The following is a 20378-nucleotide window of genomic DNA, read 5'->3' as shown; positions in this document are numbered from 1 at the left end:
GCTTATCACAATTTTATAGTTAATACTATAGAAAATTGTATAACTAAATAGGTGCAATTACTCAAAATCTTAAATAGGTTTGTATTATTGTTCAAAATTTGAAACATGTTTGTTTTGCTGATTATTATGTGAGCAGTGAGCTTTCCCTTTCGATTGACAATAGGGTTTGAATGTTTAATTTTAAGTAAAGGAGACCCCAATTTTTTTATTTTTGCTTAGAACTCCCTAAATCTCAGATTCGGCCCTATTGCAGCACCCACATTAGCAAACCTTAAAAGGTCGGGATGGCTATTGTGGGGTTGCGCCTTGCGCCTAAGCAGGCTGCCAGACTAAGGCCCAGTTTGATATTGAAATCTAAATAATCAGTTGTAAAAAATCACAGCTGTAAAAATAATCTATGATTAAATTAATCCATTAAGTGTTTGTTAAATTAGTCTTTTCTAACTTTTTTGATAAAAAAACGTATAGTGAGATGTTTGGTAACCCATTGCAAAACTAGGGTAATTTTGTATAATGACCAGTATAGACACAAAGACTAAAACCAGTCCCATTAACCTTTGCTTTCATTCTCAGAAAAACCTCTACTTTATTCCCAGAACGTAAATCTTATGCATGATAGATCTCATGTCAAATGAGCAATATTGTGACTGTATTACTACACTCATACAGTCATGTCAAACTACCCCAAATTCTTCAGCACTACAATGAATATGAATATCAAACGCATTAGAACTTAGTAGCAACTACGTCTGATGTAGAAAAATTTGCATGCCTTGTTTGCGAGACTCGGTATGAATGAACGTATAGATATGAATTCGACAGGAAAACAAGAACCGAATCACAGAAATACAAATTACAAGACTCAGTAAGATCAAAATAGAAATTGAATCAAATTACATAAGTAAAAAGCCCAGAATCTGACCAACAATATTTAAGCAAATAGGTGATGGTTGTGATACGATTGCAGAAAGATTAAACTAAATAAAGATAAACATACCCAAAATTAAACTATAAAAAGTTTGGAACTTGAAAAGGTGAGGCTGTGAGGGGAAGAACAAAAAAGAAAAAATTGAGTGGGCAATTAATCATATATTAGATTAGCCATGTGACTCTGATACCCAAGATTACCTAGCAGAATTTTAGTCACCTTAAGTCCATGGAGAATGAAGAATTAATACTCAGAGAAGAAGAACAGAGGAGAAGAAAGATATATCTAGATGAAAGGGACATGATGCATCACTTAGGAAATCCAATGAGGGTGTTTTAGGGATGTTGAGAAAGTCATTAAAGGGGCAGCTTCCCTCTTCGCGTTCAGCGAACGCCGATCAAAAAAAGCATGTTAGCACTTGCTTTCTATTTTTGCGGTTTCAGGACGCAATTGGAAAAAAAAACGCTAAATTAAAAGTTTACCAAACATATAGAAATGTGATAACGGTGAAAAAAAAGCAGAAATTAGCCTCAAAACGCACAGCCAAACTGGCCCTAAGTGGGTGTGCTACCAACTCAGGTGGCCTTGTTAAGGTTCCGGCAAGAACTGGTCAGGGCTCATGAATGAGGGCAGTGGGCATGGTTGAGCCTTTTGGGTCTTTGCCACTTTCCCACCTCTCCTTGACTTGGGCGGACATCTTTGATGGGATTCTGTGAGTCCGTTTGGGGCTGGATACCACAATCCCTTAAGGTTAGGGAGGAGAAGACCCTTACACAACTTCAATGGAGAAAATTACCCTATATATCGGTGGACATGTATACCATTCGGTCTTTAAGCCTTACAAATATGTAGGTGTACCTTTGATTAGCTGTGTAAGCTATTTTTTTTTAATTGTAGTGTCTATTTCTTCAAATATTAACTGTTTTGGATATGTTTTTATTTTCTTAGGAATGTAGTATTGAATAACTGAGCATGGCCTTGTAATCGAGTTGTCTTAGGACTTATCCATGCTCAACATAGTACGGTAGTGTGATTATCATCAATAGATTTATTTCCGTTATTTCAAAAAAAAAAATCTCAGTTCTATGTAAAAACGACTTGGGATAACAAACGTTGTTAGATAATTTTAAAAAAAAAAAAAAAAAAAAACTGTTGCGAGATTAGATGGATTGAAACTTGAGATATCAATTGTTGATTTTGTTTTAAAATGTTGTTTGGTTTTCATATAATTTTATTGAAAGAATAGTATATTTGTTGAATCTTGCAATTCTAATGACTCTAGCCATTTTACTATGGTAGTATTTGAATGGATGCACAGATTCTCATAATGAGGTCGGTACTAAGTAAACGGTTATTTTTAACTCGATCATGATAAAGTAATTTGGGGTTCACATCCAAAACTCAATCGGTAATTGATGGAGTGGCCCAAACCCTTATAAACTCATAGGTAAAGTCTTATTTTCCCAATCTGGGATCCATATCTCAACACGCCCTTGTACGTCACAGTACGTGTGACGAATTTTCAAGCCATACACACGGACAACATTTGGGTGACGTGGAGTTTGTGTGGTCGTTAGACATTCATACGTGGACGTGGCCACATGGGTAACCCGTTTTGATATCATGATGAAGTAGTCTGGGGTTCGCATCCAAAACCAATTGGTAATAGATGGAGCGGCCCAACACTTATAAACTCATAGATAATGTCCCATTTTCTCGCTATAAGATTTATATATTAACACGCCTCCGCACGTGTGAAAAGATTTCAAGCCATACACGCGGACAATATTTGGGTGACGTGGAGTTCGTGTGGTCGTCACGTGAACATTGGACTCCGGTGTGGGATTCACATCTTAACAGATCACTTGTTTCCAATGGAACAAAGCCAAGAGATGACAGCTCTAGTTGAACAGTACGCTTGCCCACTGTTAAATTGAATGCACCTTCTTTGGGGAATGCTCGGTCGCTCTTTCATACCCCTGTCTTTGCATTGCCCAAACAAAGGCATAACCGACGTATCAAAGGCTGGCAGTTCATGCACGGACAATCACTTGCCGGACGATGGCGTGATGTTGTCTCTTTCATCAACGAGCCCTGCAACTCTCTTAGCTAGTACTGAAGAGTTGAATAGCATCCCCGATCTAGCAACATAGAAACATGTTATGAAGTTCTCATGCAATTGCACCCTTGAGCTTGAAGCAGAGCCCGATCCCATGAATAACATTGGTGCCATCAGAGGAGCTGACGACATTAGGGTTCACAGCGCACCCAATATCGTGCGCTTTGTTTCCGGATCATCCTCATCTAAAGGTAGATTATCGCATGGCGTACCTACAAGTGTTATTAAACCGCAACCTAGCATCTCCCAAAAGTTTTATCAATTCGAATGACTGAATGGTACTACAAGTCTGTTAGAAACCGTATGTATATATGTACGTTTTCCTACATACTAGTCATGTACTAAAGCCTAATGAGTAATGAGTGTGGTGTACCGTGTACGGTAATGCCTATATATATGTCTGTACTTACATTTAGAGTAACATAAAGAAGTTGTAGTTTTTGACTTCATATTAGCTAGGGTGACCTAAACCCCTATAAACTTAAGGAAAAAAATATATATTTCTCAATGTTGAATGCTAGAACCTGCATGCACTGCACTTTAATTTGCACAATCTACAATCTACACTATGAAGTCACATTTGTCTTTGTGAATATATAGCTTGCATATGCAGAGCAAAGTCTTGACCATCTCCAGACTCCAGCCTAGCCTGTTGAGTGCTGATTGAGATGAAAATGCATCAGAATAGATCAATACATGCCAAGTTTGATGAGCACGCACGCTGTCATTCAATATATATGTCAGCGTGTATAATCCACCATTCAACCATCTCAGAAGTACAAGCCACAGCTTTCCCAATCAAAGAAGGACTAACTACTAGTGGTGGAAGTTCAGCCATAATTGAAACACAGCTACGAAATGAATCACTGAATAACCTACAAATTAAACTGGACCTATCTGTAAGCTTTACCTTTACTCTTCAGTTACCCATTTCTGGACCACCAAACTTGCTTACCCTAAACTCCGATCCCATTTTCTTAAAGGACTTGATGATACTGTAACTTGGATTGGATTTGTGGCTCAGAAATTTAACTATCCACATGAAGTCTTTAGGCCTCTGCTTCTCTATTACTAACAGCCAACCCATATAAAATACTCTTCAGCTACCCAGTACTAAAGCATTAATATTTCCATTAATTCTCTCATTGCTTTTACTTATAATCATGCACTGCAAGTATATGAAGTTATGAACGAAGAATGTGCATAAAAAGAAAAAGAAAAAGAAAAAAGCGGCCGTCACCGTTCATCAGCTCAGTGATTGCCCCATACATGCAGGAAACTAGAAGCTTAACTAGCTTTCTGTAATTTGGTAAATTCTTCTCAAGGGGCTGAATGATCTCTTTGACAGGTCCTCGTGTTACTTGCACCATTCGTAGTGATCGATGAAATAAGAAGAGAGACAAAAGAAGAAATTAAAACGAAAGCATCACTTACCATATGAGACTTGAAACCAAAATTCAAAATACTTTAACTCTACTGACTACGAAGGATGACAAACTACCAGCTGGTTAGGTATTTGCCAGTCACTAATGTAGTAGAATTAAAATGAATGACCTCATTCAGAAATTCCTTTGTTACTTGCTCTGTTGTACCCTAAATTCTTTGTGATCAAAAGGCCAGAAAAGACGGAGAACAAGAAAAAGTGAGGCATGCCCAGATACTACGTTGGACTTGGACATGATAGTGTGCTGGGTGCACTGACTAGTTGTTTGGGTGCATACACGATTCAAACTTCAATTATTTTCAATCCCAACATCGAAGCCCATAGTGTGTGTCTGTTTTATTTGTCGACCTTCCTTGATCCTCAATCCTCATACTCATACTTCATTTCTTTTAACCTTCTTTTTTTTTTTTATTAATATTCATATTTTCTCTGTCTTGATCGATGCAGTTACATCTACTAGTACTCAATCTTTTGTTTCAAAAGGATCTGAAATGTTGTGGATGTTGGATAGGTCTATCTTCTAGAATCTAGAGTTTTGTTATGCTTTCATTATAGTCTCAACCACTCATATACCTGTAATGAAAAAACAAAACAGTTATCCAAAAGTAGAGGCTCTTAACTAATATTGGATGTTTTCTATACGTACATGCATTACGCCAATCTCTGATGTAGAAAGTTCTGGTATGTAGCCTTCTTTCCGGAGACAACTTCTTAATATCAGCCCCGTGCAAAGCACATGCAATCCACCCTCTATTAGTATATGTATGATATGCCGTGCTGCACAGCAAACATACCCGTCAAGGACTCGAGGTTAATTTGTATAGTGGGATTTGCAGTCGTATAGGAAGATGTTGGAAATTAAGAGATGTGAAGATTAGTTCGAGTTTTATTTTGCGTCAAAATCATTGCAAAACGGGCAGAATTAAGAAGGGCTTGAATGGATATTTTTTTTGTCTTTCTTAAGTTTGGTATCAGCTGCAGTGATCCCATATATATAATTAATGCTCCGATCCTGGTTTTAGGTTTTAGATGATTTTGGAGCCTGATTTTTGGTGTTTTTCTCTTTCCTAATATGGTAACTTTTCGTACTATAATCGATTCGGATCACAGAACGACACACGCACGTACAGTCTCACGCAGCCTAGCCTAGCCTAGCTCCACCAAGTTCATCAAAAAGAAGTTCATCAAAAAGGAAGGTTGAAGAAGCAGAAAAAGGCAGAAGATTATGCGCGCCACACCGAAGAAGTAGGAAGATTATTGGCATTAACGAATCTATCAGTTCATGTTACATATATAACTTGTTCTGAATTCATAAAAACTAATGATCGAGTCCTATGTTAATATCAGCATCATACTAGTAAGTAGAGTAATTAAAGACCTTCTAAAAAAAGAAAGAAGTAGTTAAATATCCATATTACTAGTTTAAGTTCCAAATTAACTTCCATGCAACCTCATTCGCATCTTGTAATAAAGAGCACTAGTTTCATGATTTTAATTATTATTACGTCACTAGCTAGATATCAGTTATGTAATTGCATATATGTGAAAAACGAAAGGGCATTATTCGATTTTGTGAAAAATCAAATCCATAAACATAGACTCATGATCATATATGATCGGACTTCTGCCTTCACATTCCTAATTAGAAAGCATATATATATAAACCTACACAAATTAATATTGTTGGTCGTTCATAGCTAGTGATCATAATAATCTTTAAACGACTGTTTTGATTTGATTTTGTTTTCTTTACAAGATAACCAAACAAACAATTGCATGTGCTAGTTCTAACAATTACATGTGCTCACTATCTATAAAAGTAGAGATTGGTTAGGCTTTTTAAAAGAGAATGTGTGAGTTGGAGCTAGAACACTTAATATGGAGCGGTATCTAAATTCAACTTTATTAGAATGCAAAGGTAGAGGACCCTTTCTTGACACTTTTTTCCCCATTCAATTGAAATGATTGAAAAAAAAAACCTCCATGGATGAATGCTCTCAATCAGCACTAGGCACATGCCACAAATTCGATCTGTTAACAAGATTAAAGTGAAGGAGGAGATAAATACACTTATCTCTTTCTTTCTGGGTCCCCAAGAGCAACAACAACAAACCTAGTGAAATCCAACCCACCAAGATATAGATCCAAACTTCATTCGAAGAAAAAGATCGATATAGATTGATCCAAGTAGTAGTGGTACCTGTAGTAGGAGAACACAAAACCCAATACACATGTCCTTTAAGCTTAGCCTATCTTAATTTGATCGCTTCCTACTCTAAAACGACAGAAGCATATATAGAAATTAAAAGCAAAGCACAAACAAGTATCCCCTTCTCTTGTCGGTGAGCCGTGGCCTGGTTGGTTAAGGTGTTAACTAACAACTTTGAGATCATGAGTTCAAACCTCATTGACATATGTAGGGTGTGTGAGTTATTTAATAAAAATTTTTTTTAAAAAAAAAGTATCCCCTCCTCTCTATTTGGCAGCTATATATTGTATTGTGTCTTAAGTTTACAATATCCTAAATTCCCAACACATAAGCTAGCATGGTACTTTATTTCTTATTTAACCAAAATTGGTAACTGTTAGACCACCGATTCGTTGCACCAGTATATATAGAACACGCAGGGACAACTGTATATGAGACATTAGAGGAGACAGATTTGTAGATTTGTAAACTTTTCATTAGCGAAGTAAAATGATTTCATGAAAAGAGTAGATCAGAAGAGCCCGAAGCGATAAAATACTTTCATACATGGGAATTAATCAAAAGATGAAATATCAACTAGATTGGCTTAGATAACTAGGTTACCTGCCTTAGTTTGAGTCTATGAGGTGTTTTAGTGAAAATAATTACAAATTACGTTGTCTGATGCAACAATGATCACATCATTAAATTAATAGTTCATATCATTAAATCAATAGCGAAATAGCTACAATCTACCTGGCTTATAAAAAAAATCAGATATACCAAAATTTAATAAGCTAGCAACAATAAACTATGTATTAGAAAAACTTGTACGCTCACATTTAAGCAGGTACGTATGATCCTTGTCAGTTGTCAATTAAGTACGCAATTGTGGTACAATAAAAAACTCGACACCTACAGATCGAAGACTCATACGATCAATATATGTTTGACTCATGATGTAGAAAAACTTAACATCCGATACAATGGTGAGACATGATCGACTACGCCCGATTCTATCCTGATGACTTCGATCAAAAATATATGGGATTGCAAAGACTCGAGCCTTTTCTTTTCCTAGAGTACTTCAAAACGTACTCCCTCCTCGATCGATTATATGAGTTTGGAAATTGCGAGAGACCGATGTACACTAACCTTTCGTGTGTCCATTTCCCCGATCACGAAATTAAGTTGGCTAGATAACCAAGTTGTTGGCCAAAAGTTCCATTACCTATCTGTTAATTCTAATATAATGACACTTTAAAGTAGGTGCAACTTGTAATTATACATGAATTAAGTAGCAGATAATTTTACTAATGTTTGCTTTAGTTAGGAGCCACAAAGTGAAGACCTAGCTTGCACTAAATTAAACCCCTTTGAGATTACAATCTAGCTACTTGCATGGCCAAAAGATCATTCTTGATTTCATTGCAGGTTGAAAGCAAAAGGGTAAGATCCGCAGGGACCCTCTCCGTATCTTATCTCCTGCTCTGCCTCTTCATAGTATTGCATAATTGTGTACTAGATATTAGTGTTTTAAAAAGTTGATTCTTATTGATGTACGTATTGATACGTACGTGAATCTGTAGTTGATTTCTTTGATTAATATATGTACTTATGAAATTTGTTTGCTAACGATCGATCGAGTGCTGTTATATAGATTTTCATGGATATAAGTAATAAGCTTCAATATCTTCAGGGCTAGCTATATATATATATAGTTTCAATAAAACTCAGAACCTGTTATGGAGCAGACCGTGCATATGAACTTGTAATTAAAATTATCGCATCGTTTAACTCTTTAAGGGGTTGAATGATTCTGCAGAACATATATCTACGTTTCTTGATTTTAGTTGTGTTTGCAAATCTGCACTTTATCGATGAACTTATATATATATATATATAATCACATTATTCCATAGAACACCGTTAAATTTGAAGCGAAAATTTGGATGAATGTACCCATGGGGTTTGGTCCAGTGGTAAGCATGTATGCTGGGTCTGTTTGTTGGGCGAATGTTACAGTGATACTTTTGGTAATAAGAGGTCACTGGTTCGATCTTCCGCAAGTGAAAAACACCCTATGGGGACATACCCATGTTGCTCCCGACCTCGGAGTGATAGTCTCACCCGACCACTATTTAAAAATCAGAAAATTTGGATGAATGTTGTATCGGTGACAAATGGTGAGCGAGACATTTGCAAATGCCAAATGGTGATAAGTACGATGAGATATTGGGAGGATTTAAGATCACAGTGACGGTGAGTACCACGTTTTCCTGATTGGTAGTGCGCTCTATTATGAGAATCTGATTATATATTAAACTACAAAGATCATTCCATTTTGCAATATTATGACAAACGAGTCAGCACGACCAACCCAAAATCTTGCTTATCAAAGTAAGCTATTCAAAATAAATTAGTCGTTGACCATTTCTCCATAATTCCAGTGTAATATTCATCTCCCAACATATTATCATATATCGAGCCACTAGAGTTCAGACCTGTTTATGTTTTGGACATTGATCTAAGAGCAACAATTGAAATTGAAGAACCATCGCAAAGTAGTTTAGTGGTTCTTGTTTAGTTGGGTGTGCTTCCCAACCTATATTTGAATCATGACACTGTCAAAATGCAATGCCCTGTTGGCTGTCCGGGTCCCCAATGGATTAGTCTTTAGGCCTAGGAAGCCCTTGAGATACCGCAATCTTGAATTAAAAAAAAAAAAGACAACAAGTGAATAAGGGGCATAAGTTTAATTAGATTCAAAATTAAGGGAATGGTATTTGAGTGAACATATGAGTTTAGGTCGTTTTATCCCATGGTGGTAATTAGGATAACCTTAATGATCGATCGACTCAATTCTTTTTTTTTTTTTCTAATAAAATTCTCGATCTCATTTTCTTTTAAAATCAAAATATATATATATATATATTTATATATATGATCATACTTTTAGCTCTATCTTCCTTTATTTCCACCTCAAAATTAACCTCCCAAACTTTCACTCTTTTACACGTTAATTTAGCCCTAATTTAGTTATAAACATCCATACTTGGAACTTTTTAATCAAGTCCAAACACTAAAATTTTGTGGGGTGGTGGACTGGCCGGTGGGGAAAAGTTAACACTCTATGAATCACTGGATTCAAATCTCAACTGTAATATATTGTATCATGGAATAAGCTTAGATTAGAAGTTGGTGTTCTAGCTAGCTAGCTAGAGTAAAAATGGCGGCAAGCCGTACTATATATCCTCACTGGGGCTCATGCAAGATCTGTGAAACTACGTACATATAATTTCATTACGATCATAAGTAATCACATAAACCATTTTTGTTATTCTCACTCTAGATATGAGACAGTATTGCAAGTTCGATTTGAATTTATTGATCGATCTCCTCTGAATCAGATGTTTCTCTACCAATAATCCAGATTCCAGACCTCTTTAGATATAACAAAGATTTGATCTCATAAGCTTAATCTTAAATCTTAATTTGGAAGAGCTATTTTGCATATCTAGTACTGTAGGTATAGTATATATGTCACTTATATACCATTTTCGCTAGTTCTTTTTCGAAGAAAACATTATATATTATATAATCCAACATTATTACAACCATCCACTTGTTAAGAAAAAAAAATAACCTCATGTTGCTTGAAAGAATTAGGTTCGCCACCTATATAAAATTTAGGCTAGGGTTTACTCTTTTTAAAAAAAAAAAAAAAATAAAAAAAAACTTACTAATTATTTAAAAAGTAAAATAAATAATTAGTTAATTGGCACATTTATCTCCAACTAACAAACTCCAACTCCTAATTGAGAATCATCCTTAAACCCTACTAATATTGAATGCTTATATATTTCTCCCGCGAAGCTTCTTGGCCCCTTCCTTCCTTTTCTTGCCCTAAAAACGATTCCCAGATATAATTCAATCACCCAGAAAAGGTGCCACCTGTGATTCTCAACTGGCCTCAAGGTGGGAGTCAGGCTCCCCCACCTTGATTAGAAACCATTAATACTACCAAGAGGCTAGCTCCTCAGTGGAGTATCCACAGGGTTTTCAAAAATCTCTATTATCTCCTTAAAATAAAACCTTCTTCTATAATGCTGCCTCAAACCTCCTCAGAATATTCTCAAATCTCAACTATGTTACAGTAATCCTGTACACTTAGAAATGAAAAAAGCAATTGAAAATTTGAACTTTTTCGTATATATAAACCCCCTTCTTCAGCTTCTGCTACCATTAATCCCTTCTTGAGCTCACACCGACCACCAACTTCAACTTCAACTTCAACTTCAACTTCTTCCCAAAACTGAACATGCCTGCTTCTGCTTCTGCTTTTGCTTCTCACCAACTTGACCATCTTGTTGGGGACTTCTACTCCAGAAGACTACTCCTCCACAACCCTCTTTACCCTCCACCCATCTCTCCTTCTTCAACCTCGCACGACGCATCTTCTTCTTCTCCTGATCAGTACCCCGGTGACAACAGCTTCGATGCTAATGTGGTCATGGTGCTCTCAGTCCTCCTCTGCGCTCTGATTTGCTCTTTGGGGCTCAACTCCATCATAAAGTGCGCTCTGAGATGCTCGAGCTTCGTGGCCGCTGAGTCCTCTTCTTCCTCCAACAACTCGGCGAGGCTGGCCAACACCGGAGTCAAGAAGAAAGCCCTCAAGACTTTTCCGACCATTAGCTACTCAGCTGAGATTAAGCTTCCCGGGTTGGACAGTGAGTGCATGATTTGTTTGTCGGAGTTTACAACCGGCGAGCGCGTGAGGCTACTTCCCAAGTGTAACCATGGATTCCATGTGAGGTGCATCGATAAGTGGCTGAGCTCTCACTCTTCGTGCCCTAAATGCCGGCAGAGCTTGATCGAGACATGTCAGAAGATCGTTGGCTTCAGCCAGGCGGCCGGTAGCTCGTCGGAGACGACGACTCGTGCTCTTCCTGTGCAAGAAACTATAGTAAGCATTGCAGCACTTCAACCTGAAGGGTTTATTCGTAATTATAGGGGAATTATTAGCTAAGCAAAGAAGCTAGTTAGTTGAGGTTGAGCTATTTGAATTGCCTTTAGGGTTATAATGGATGAAGCACTAATTCAAGTGTCTTCATTTCTGGTAAGATGTCACTATATAGCTAGCTAATTAAGCCATAGCCAAGGCAAAGTGTAATTATTGCTAGTAGTTGTTAATTTGTACAGAGAGTACTTTGGAATTGTGAATTATTGAAATTATTTGCTCCTATGAAGAATTCGATCTCATTTTCTAGTTTTATACGCGACGCAAATGTAAATGCTCTATACCACTAAAGCTATGAACTATTGCATTTCCATCGTCGTTGAAACGTGATTGATATGTCCAAGGGCTGACTCAACATTGCAAGATTAAGATTGTCCAAAGTGGCTGTCTATTCTGATAAAGAAAACCACTTAAGAACCCAGAAAGCCTCGAAAGGGGTTTCCCAATCAGATGAGACAACTGAATTTCTTCCTTTTCCTTTATACTAAATGCTTTTAATTTGAACCGATATTTTCCTAAAAGTGATTTCCAGTGCCTATTTTAAAACCCTTAAAAAGCCAATAATTGTCCATTGCTCTATCTCTGGTTTTTCCAATTTTCCAATTTTCTCTAAGTAATTTGTCACAACATTTTCTTCCTCTGGGATTATTACTAATTTGGTTTTTTACCTGTTTTTTAGCTCTGACTTCTACACATCTATCAGTGATAAGTCTTAAAACAAAATTTATTCTGAATCCTAGATTATCATGTTTATTAATTCTCGTTATAAAATCAGGATAACCTTTTATAGCTAATTCATCCCATGGGTTTGGGAGTTTATGAAAAAATTGGTTTAACCAGTGTAGGCTTGACTCTGGTTTTATTTTGAAGTAGTATTTTTTATACAACTGAGAATATTCTTCAAACTGACATATATTGCAGAGTTCTATCTTTGACAATATATATTCAGCATCTTCATGGATGATTTTTTCATCTGTTGCTCCACACAAATGTTCTTTTATTATTTGTGCAAAGCTTTTAAGTATATTATCAAAATCTTTAAAATTTGTTAATAGAGATAATTTTTGTAATGTCCCTTCTGGTGAATTTTCCCATTGCTTTAACCATTGCAAAGTGTCTCCTTGCAATGTTGCTGCAATATAATCTAAAAATCTTTCTTTAGTCTGAATTCATATATTCATATATATATGCTAGAGTATATTCAGAAGCGCCGTACACAAACAGGGGCGCAGAAAGAAAAGCCTACAAAAGAAGGATTTGATTGAGCAAGTTAAATTAATAATGGAGCATAAACAGAATTGGAAGCTGAGGATGAAGCCACTACTAGCTTTCAAGCTTCAAATCAAATCGAGGCATGTACTAAAAGGGTGATTTTGTTACATAGTACTCACGTGAAGTGTCTCCAAACAGTAGCTAAACTAGCTAGGCCCGGCGGCTGGGAATTGAATTTGATTAATTTCTCAGGCTAGTGAAGATGTGCTCATGTTTAGATATAATAAAATTGTCAAGCACTGATGATCCCTTAAAGAAAGCTTCTCCCAATAGGTCTTTGTAGTAGTACGAGACGTACAAATAACACTGTTACAGCCGGTTCTGCAGTGCATTTACAAGTGATGAAAGCGCTTTCCGAGTTTCGGATACTGTTGGGACAACAAAATCAGTGGTTTCCATTCTAGACATGCATGATATCGGCGCAGCAGATCGGTCTGTTCGGTCGTTTGCTTCCTCTCAAGCTTTGTCTAGTGTTATCATGGCGAAAACAAAACTCAGTCTCAACTCGCGTTGAACAGCAGAAATGATGTAATGATAGGTGCTGCTGTGCTGGGAAGCTACTCAAGAAGTTCGACTCAATGCTTTAATTCTGCCCTACAATCTATATAATTCTGCCCTACAATCTGTGTTTAATCCCAACAAGAATATAAGCAGAGTAGCTTCCAGCTTGGATTGTAGTTGTATGTAGACATATATAAGTCTGTTCAACTAAGATCCGAAGCTGGATTTTGTATCTTTAGAGGGTTCTGATCATTCATGCATTCATGGTGCCAAGAAACAAATTAACCATTCCCCTTCATAAACAAAAAGCAAGAAATTAAGATCGCAGATGATGTAGAAAGCAAAACAAAAAGTGAATGCATTCTGGTGACAAAAACCAAGTTCGATTCAAGTCTGATGAAATTGTGCCATAGAATACAAAAATCGTAACTTCCTTGTATTCACCATGAGAGATTGTTTTGGTCCCTAAGAACTACATAAAGCTACAGTTCTCATCCCATGGTCTAACAATGCTTGAATAACATCCATAGCACGTCCTTAACTTGGACAGTAAACACGCCTCTCGATTAATAATGGGGAATGCTTTTGCTGCGGTGTAATATGGATTGAAACATCAGTTTGACGTGTCATAGTTCATCCTGCGAGTCAAGAAAAATTAAATTTAAAAAAAAAACTCAGAATATCTTGTGATCAGTATAGAAATTAGCAGCAAGCTTTAAACATGTTATGTATATCTTTAGGTCATAGTTAAAATGCAGCATTAAGGAGCTCAAGATCACTGTTGCCACCAGGACACGGTAAAACAATGATGATGGGAGCTTGAATAATATTCTTCAGTGAGTGGATGGTAATATGGAAAAAGGTACCTAAACACATTTCTTTTTGTATCCTTTTGATAGGTTGCATACTGCTTAAATTGCACATGTACTATAAAAGTGCACCAGTAATGTTCATGGTGAAGGACTTTTACATGCAATTTTGGAATACCATTTCCTAAAGGTTCCACTTACTGTGTTTGATACCAGATATAGAATTACTATGACACTACTAAATAATGAAAAGAGAAGGGAAATAAAGCAAAAAGTTAATCCTCCTTACATGGTAATCATCCAAATAATCACGTGGATCATGCTGCAAAAGAGAACAAAGATTTCAAATTAGACTCTCAGTGGCCATTATATCTATTTATCACAAATCTGTAATAAACACAATCTAACTTTGCATCACATCCAAATGTGAGATGATCAACTTGCAACTTAACATCCATCCTGTCTGGTGACCGGTGTGTACTATCTAAAGTATATTGCGACCTTTTGAGGACTTGTAGGTATATACCTTGCTAATTAGGGTTCATCTTTTTTTATTTTATTTTTTATTTTTTTCCTTGGATATATATGACCATTTAGACAACCATGCATCACCAGAAGGAAAAAAAAAAAAAAAAAAAAAAAAAACAAAAGTACAACCATAAGACCTTTTTCCCCTACTCATTAGGGATTCCTATTGACATATTCCTCTGTGCAGGGATGTAAGCCATACGTCTACTGTATTACCTGCATGTTCTGTATCTTTAGAATCTTGGTTGTCTCAGGCAGGGATAATGTAAGTCAAAATTCAGTCACTACCATTATGATGATGTAGGAAGATGTGCTTCTGAAAACATTCATAATTAATCAATCAATCCTTGCCAACCTAAAAAGAGTTAACAGCATGGAATCCTTTTTATATGTTCTTTGGGGTGAAAGAGTTAACAGCATGGAATCCTTTTTATAAGTTCTTTGGGGTGAAAGCACAGAGTCCTTTTTAAACACGTAATACTGAGACAAGCGACACATCAAGTATCAGAAATGAAACAAAATCAAGGAATACAATACCTTTCTACGGCGCCTCCTATCTCCATACTTACGATCCCTCTCCCTCTTCTTCCTTTCACCTTCCTCTCTTGCTCTTCTAGCATCCTACACAAGCAATCAAATCAGATCCATATCAATCAGAAGGATTAGTGCCCGACTACAGTGGTACTAGAGAAGAAATTCCTGTAATTCACCTCTTCTTCTCGTGCTCTTCTCTCCTTCTCTGCTTCCTCAAAAGCTTCTTTTTCAGCCTAAAATTATGCAGATAGTTACAGAAGTTTGACATTTTAACTGAGATAAATGACAAATATAAACATTAGAAGTAACAACTTACCTCTCTATTGGAAAATATCTCTTCTACCACTTGTTTTGCATACTGTGGATCATCACAAATCAAAATGTTGTCGAAAACTGAACCAGCTTTTACCTGCAACACATTTGATGAGGCTCAACATTCCAGAAAGGATAAGAGCAAGCTTTTAATTCCAATTTTTGTCATAAGAAAATCATTTTCTGTCTATCAGTGTAGATATTCCAACTTTATTCTCATTAATTGAATCCTGGTAGCGATGTTAACTGATGACACCTACCTGCCAAACTTCAATGCCCACATATTTTATTGGCTTCAGCACATAAAGGTCAGGATCATCCTCAAACTCTGCAAGAATTCAGGAAATATTCGAAGCTATATGTTTAGAAAACTTGCTAAGCTGGACAGAAGTTTAACTCCACATGCTTAAGCACACACAAACACACCATTAACACACAGACAAACTGATATTTGTCAAAGAAACAATCTGCCCTTTCCAAAAAAAAAAAAATCTATGCCAACAGGAAATTAGAGTTCTTCAGATAAAATAAATAGACATCTTCATGTCTGGACATCTTCTATGTAGAAAGCCGTTTCAAACACTTTAAATAAGTAGACCCAAAAGGCTATGGGACAGTCAACTCATGTCAAACTATGTCAACAACACTCAAAATCCTTTTAATATAACAAGTAGACTCAACAGGAGGATTGTAGATGTTACTGGGCTACATAGTTTCTATGGTAGCCTTGCACTCAAAATCAGGAGCCATTGGAAATTGAATGATCAATTAGGTTGACCATATGGGACAATCAAGTCATGACTTGAGAGCATCCAATTCAAGATCTCCAATATAAAATTGTTTTATTTCTTTCCTTCTTTTGTGTCACACACAAACCGTCTGAAGCTCATGAACATACCTGGGTTATCAATCCACGGAGTCTTCCACTTCCCCTTATAGTTGGGGTTCTTGATTTTCTGCATCACATCATTTAATTAAATCTTAGCAGCTGCATCAACAATGATTATCAATCAAATAAATATTTTGTATGAGATCACCTTACGCTTCCATGGCCCCTTGTAAGCTGGATTTGGGATCTTTGGTGGTCTCCATAACCCGTTCTCTTCCTCATCCCAGTCCTCTGGCTATCAAGCCATCAGCGTTTCTTTCAGATAACTTGTCATCCAATAAGTTTACACTAATATCTAAGTCATTCGTGAAAAGTAGTATAGACAAAATCCATTTCCCACTAAATCCTAGCAACTAATAATAACAGATTTTCCCCATTATGCATGACAAAAGATATCTTTCCTTCCAGAAATTGGTTTGCACTAACCCACGAAATAGACAGCAGTCACAACTCATGCAATGCAATTATAAATAGATATCAACAAACCTCTTTGGCCTTTGGATCAGGAATTTCTGATGGAACTGAATCATATCCCTACAACATTAAAAGAGATAAAATGACTGTAAATTATGTGAAATGATTACATGAAACGTATTACTGAGCAGAGTATAATACCTCTGGTTTGGCAGCTTTGACGTCCTCAATGTAATCTCTGTCATCCCAGTCTGATGGCTGTCAGGACAGCAGTAGTAAATATATAAATTTGTGACATGAAGAGGTAGATTGAGGTATGATGGGGACAAAGTACTAACTTTTGAGAGACCTATTGATGGATAAGCAAAAATCTACCAAAGGGTTCTACAAGATCACATACTACTGATTATAATTTAACTTCCAGACAAAGCACTTCTCAACTCTTAAAAGTTCAAATTATTTCTGCAATTATTAATTATTTCTGCAATTTAGATATTAGACAATACCTTTCTTGCATTGACATCCTTGATTTTCCGTGGAGGAAGTATATCCCAATCAGTATACATGCTTCCAGAATCTCTTTCTCGATTATCAACAAGGACACTGTAAGTTGCATCAGGTCTAAGAATAAATGTATAGAAATGAGTTAACTTGTCTGTTTCACATTGAAGATCCTTTTTTATGGGATAATTCTGCCCCTGGTAAGAAAGTATAAGATGGAGTTTTTTGGTCTGTGAGCCACATAGATCTGGTCCAAACATGAAACTGCAAAACAATAATGTGAAGTAAGAGCCATGACAATTGAAAAAAATTACACAGCAGGCAAGCTAGCCGAATAGAACTATGTGAATTTCATATAGGCAAACTAGCAAAAGAAAAAGTAAAACAACTTCAAGATGACTTGTTAATTGGTAGAAACTTCAAGATGAACTCAACACTATTTAAGAAAGCCTAAACATTCAGTTCTTAAGTCTTCCTAACCTAGTCGGCCTGCATTACTTTTCTCTGCCCCGTATTCTAGCAAGACCTTGTTGAAACATACTACTTATAATAACTATTTATTGCTCACTTATACTGACTTAAAGAATCTAAGTCCAACAAGATTTACTGAGTGCCTTTGACAAGGTATCAAGTTAGCTGGCCATGAAATACAACTTGTTCACTCCACGAATGTATCAGAAACAGACTATCACATATGGAATCATTATATAATAACGAGCATATGAGTATTATTATTGGAGTACTCATCCAGGCCATAAAAGAGACATGCATCCCGGGGCATTATCCAACTCCAAAAATTGTTCACTCAACTAGTGTATCAGAAACAAACTAAAACTAACAAAATTTTACCATATATGGAATCATTAAGTCATTACCCTATAAACAATAAAGGATGAATGAGTATACGAGTGAATAGGTCAAACACAATAATCACACAGAACACAGCTTGGAGCAATATTTTTCAGAATAGATGCTTGAGCAATATAAGAGTCCTCAGATTGACAAAAGAATTATGCAAATAAGTACATCTGTGTGTCTGTGTGGCGACACAATGTAGTAATTCACAAACCTGTATGGGGTATCACCGCCGAACTTCTTCTGATTCACATAGCCAGATAGAAGCTTGATGTAGCCACCACCACATTCAATGTCTTGCTCAAATTTAATCGAATACTGGATCACTAGAGTTTTGTTTTTGTTGCTGAACTCAGGAATTTTTGCAGATATGGCATAATGCTTGGCATCATTATATGTCTGAATGCCTGCATAAATTTTATAAAGGATGCTATAGCTCAGTCATATCTAAGGGGATTAATGGCTCCCAATGAGAAAGAAAAACCATTACATTTTGATCATGAAAGATTAATTATCATCAATTTTACAATCTACATGTTGATTATCGCTACCTCTGCGTGATAGATTTCTTGCTGTACATAATTTACGTTTATTCTTGTTTGGCAAAAAGTTTCTCATACAGATTCTAGAAAGAAAAAAAAAAAATATCTGGTATAGTTTATGCCAATTTTTAGTTAAGGCGAACAGTGCTGACCCCTTGAAAGCAGGATCCTTTAACAATTATATTTGTTATGACATCAGAACCTTGTAAAAACCATAGGAAGAAGAAAATATCAGTAGACTCTACATAATTAAGAGGTCAATTCACTGTTTCTTCATAATTAGACTCTACATTTTATGCTTCTTTATAAGAGGTCCTCCTTTTACTTGCTCTTATATTACTCCTACCAACATGTATTTGTGCGTAAACTGATGCTATGATAATGAAGATTTTAAAGACTAGAGAATAGCCCAAGGTTCAACTCAAGGCCCAACTGAAAGACTCAGAGTCAGAATAACCTATCCGATCAGTTTGGATGCTTTCCTCATGCCTTAGTTTTCACAGGTGCTCTCATGTCAATAACATGCACTTAAGATCAACTGATTAAAACAAATCAACTGATGAGATAAGGACTGAAATTGTACTAAACTTAGCGTAACAACTTTACATTGACCAGTAAAAACATATCAATTATACTAAGATGATCATTCAGAAATCATATAGTACTGTAAGTCGCACCAACCAATAAATCAATTCGAACAAAAAATAAAGTTTAATTGAGAAACAAAATCAACCAACCAATCATAATAAAAAAAAAAAACACATAAATAATCATTTCAACAGTATTGTCAATCATCAAAAAGCACAAATCAGTTAAAAATGTTTGGAAAAGTAGCTAAATAAGCAAGTGTGTGCTTAGCATTACCTTTATCATCAGGATCTCCAGACCATTTCCCTGCAGTGTGCTTAAACGTCCCCGCTTTCCCTTCGGCCCTCTTCCAGTCTGACAAAACCCACCGGCTCTTCCATCCTTCTATTCTCCACACAAAAATCAACACAAATCACAATTCATCACAAACTCGAAAACAAAACCAATGCTAAATCCCTAGCTTCAAAGACAACAACTCATCTGCGCCGCAACACACACAAAACCTCTCCCTCAACTAAGTCACACTACTCAAACTCAACAATTTCCTAGCTCAACAAAAATCATACACTATTAATTTCACTAAATACTCACACAAACTCGAAATCTCACTCGTTTGGCAACTAATTAAGCAAAGCAACAACCGAATCTAAGCAATCTACAACAATCTGATCCGAAACGGCAGAAGAAGATTCTAGAGCGAGAGAGAGAGCGTTTTACTGTTTTTGACTTGTTTACCTTCGAATCGCTCTTCGAAGAAGACTTCGGCGACGGCGAGGCGGAAGTGGAGGGATATAAGCGGAAGCAGCAGCAGCAGCAGAAGAAGAAGAGGTTCGAGAAGCTTCATCGTTGGCTCTCTCAATTCTCAGAGACTCTCTGACTTGCACTCACCCTGGGCAAATTTTCATTCTCTTTTTCTGAGAGTGAGCTCCGCTAT

General features: G+C 36.5%; 2 protein-coding genes across 2 annotated transcripts; one reads left to right on the top strand and one right to left on the bottom strand.

Annotated features, from left to right (window-relative positions):
* The first annotated feature begins 10906 nt into the window (after nucleotides 1–10906).
* LOC101312760 (RING-H2 finger protein ATL78-like) lies at nucleotides 10907–11926 on the top strand. The gene has a single exon (XM_004306543.1). The coding sequence runs from the start codon at nucleotides 11001–11003 to the stop codon at nucleotides 11706–11708; it is 708 nt and encodes a 235-aa protein (XP_004306591.1). The 5' UTR covers nucleotides 10907–11000; the 3' UTR covers nucleotides 11709–11926.
* Nucleotides 11927–13701: 1775 nt separating this feature from the next.
* LOC101312475 (calreticulin-3-like) lies at nucleotides 13702–20353 on the bottom strand. The gene is made up of 14 exons (XM_004306542.1): nucleotides 20180–20353; nucleotides 19721–19828; nucleotides 18529–18721; nucleotides 17465–17723; nucleotides 17160–17216; nucleotides 17031–17078; nucleotides 16693–16779; nucleotides 16554–16611; nucleotides 15916–15983; nucleotides 15660–15752; nucleotides 15520–15576; nucleotides 15347–15430; nucleotides 14571–14603; nucleotides 13702–14110 (listed from the first exon to the last, which is right to left on the bottom strand). Exons 1-14 carry the CDS (start codon nucleotides 20286–20288, stop codon nucleotides 14099–14101), a joined length of 1266 nt encoding a protein of 421 aa, XP_004306590.1. The 5' UTR covers nucleotides 20289–20353; the 3' UTR covers nucleotides 13702–14098.
* Nucleotides 20354–20378: the final 25 nt, after the last annotated feature.

This window comes from Fragaria vesca, linkage group LG7, assembly GCF_000184155.1.
Source record: "Fragaria vesca subsp. vesca linkage group LG7, FraVesHawaii_1.0, whole genome shotgun sequence".
NCBI lineage: Eukaryota > Viridiplantae > Streptophyta > Magnoliopsida > Rosales > Rosaceae > Fragaria > Fragaria vesca.
This window is presented reverse-complemented; position numbering and strand designations above follow the sequence as displayed.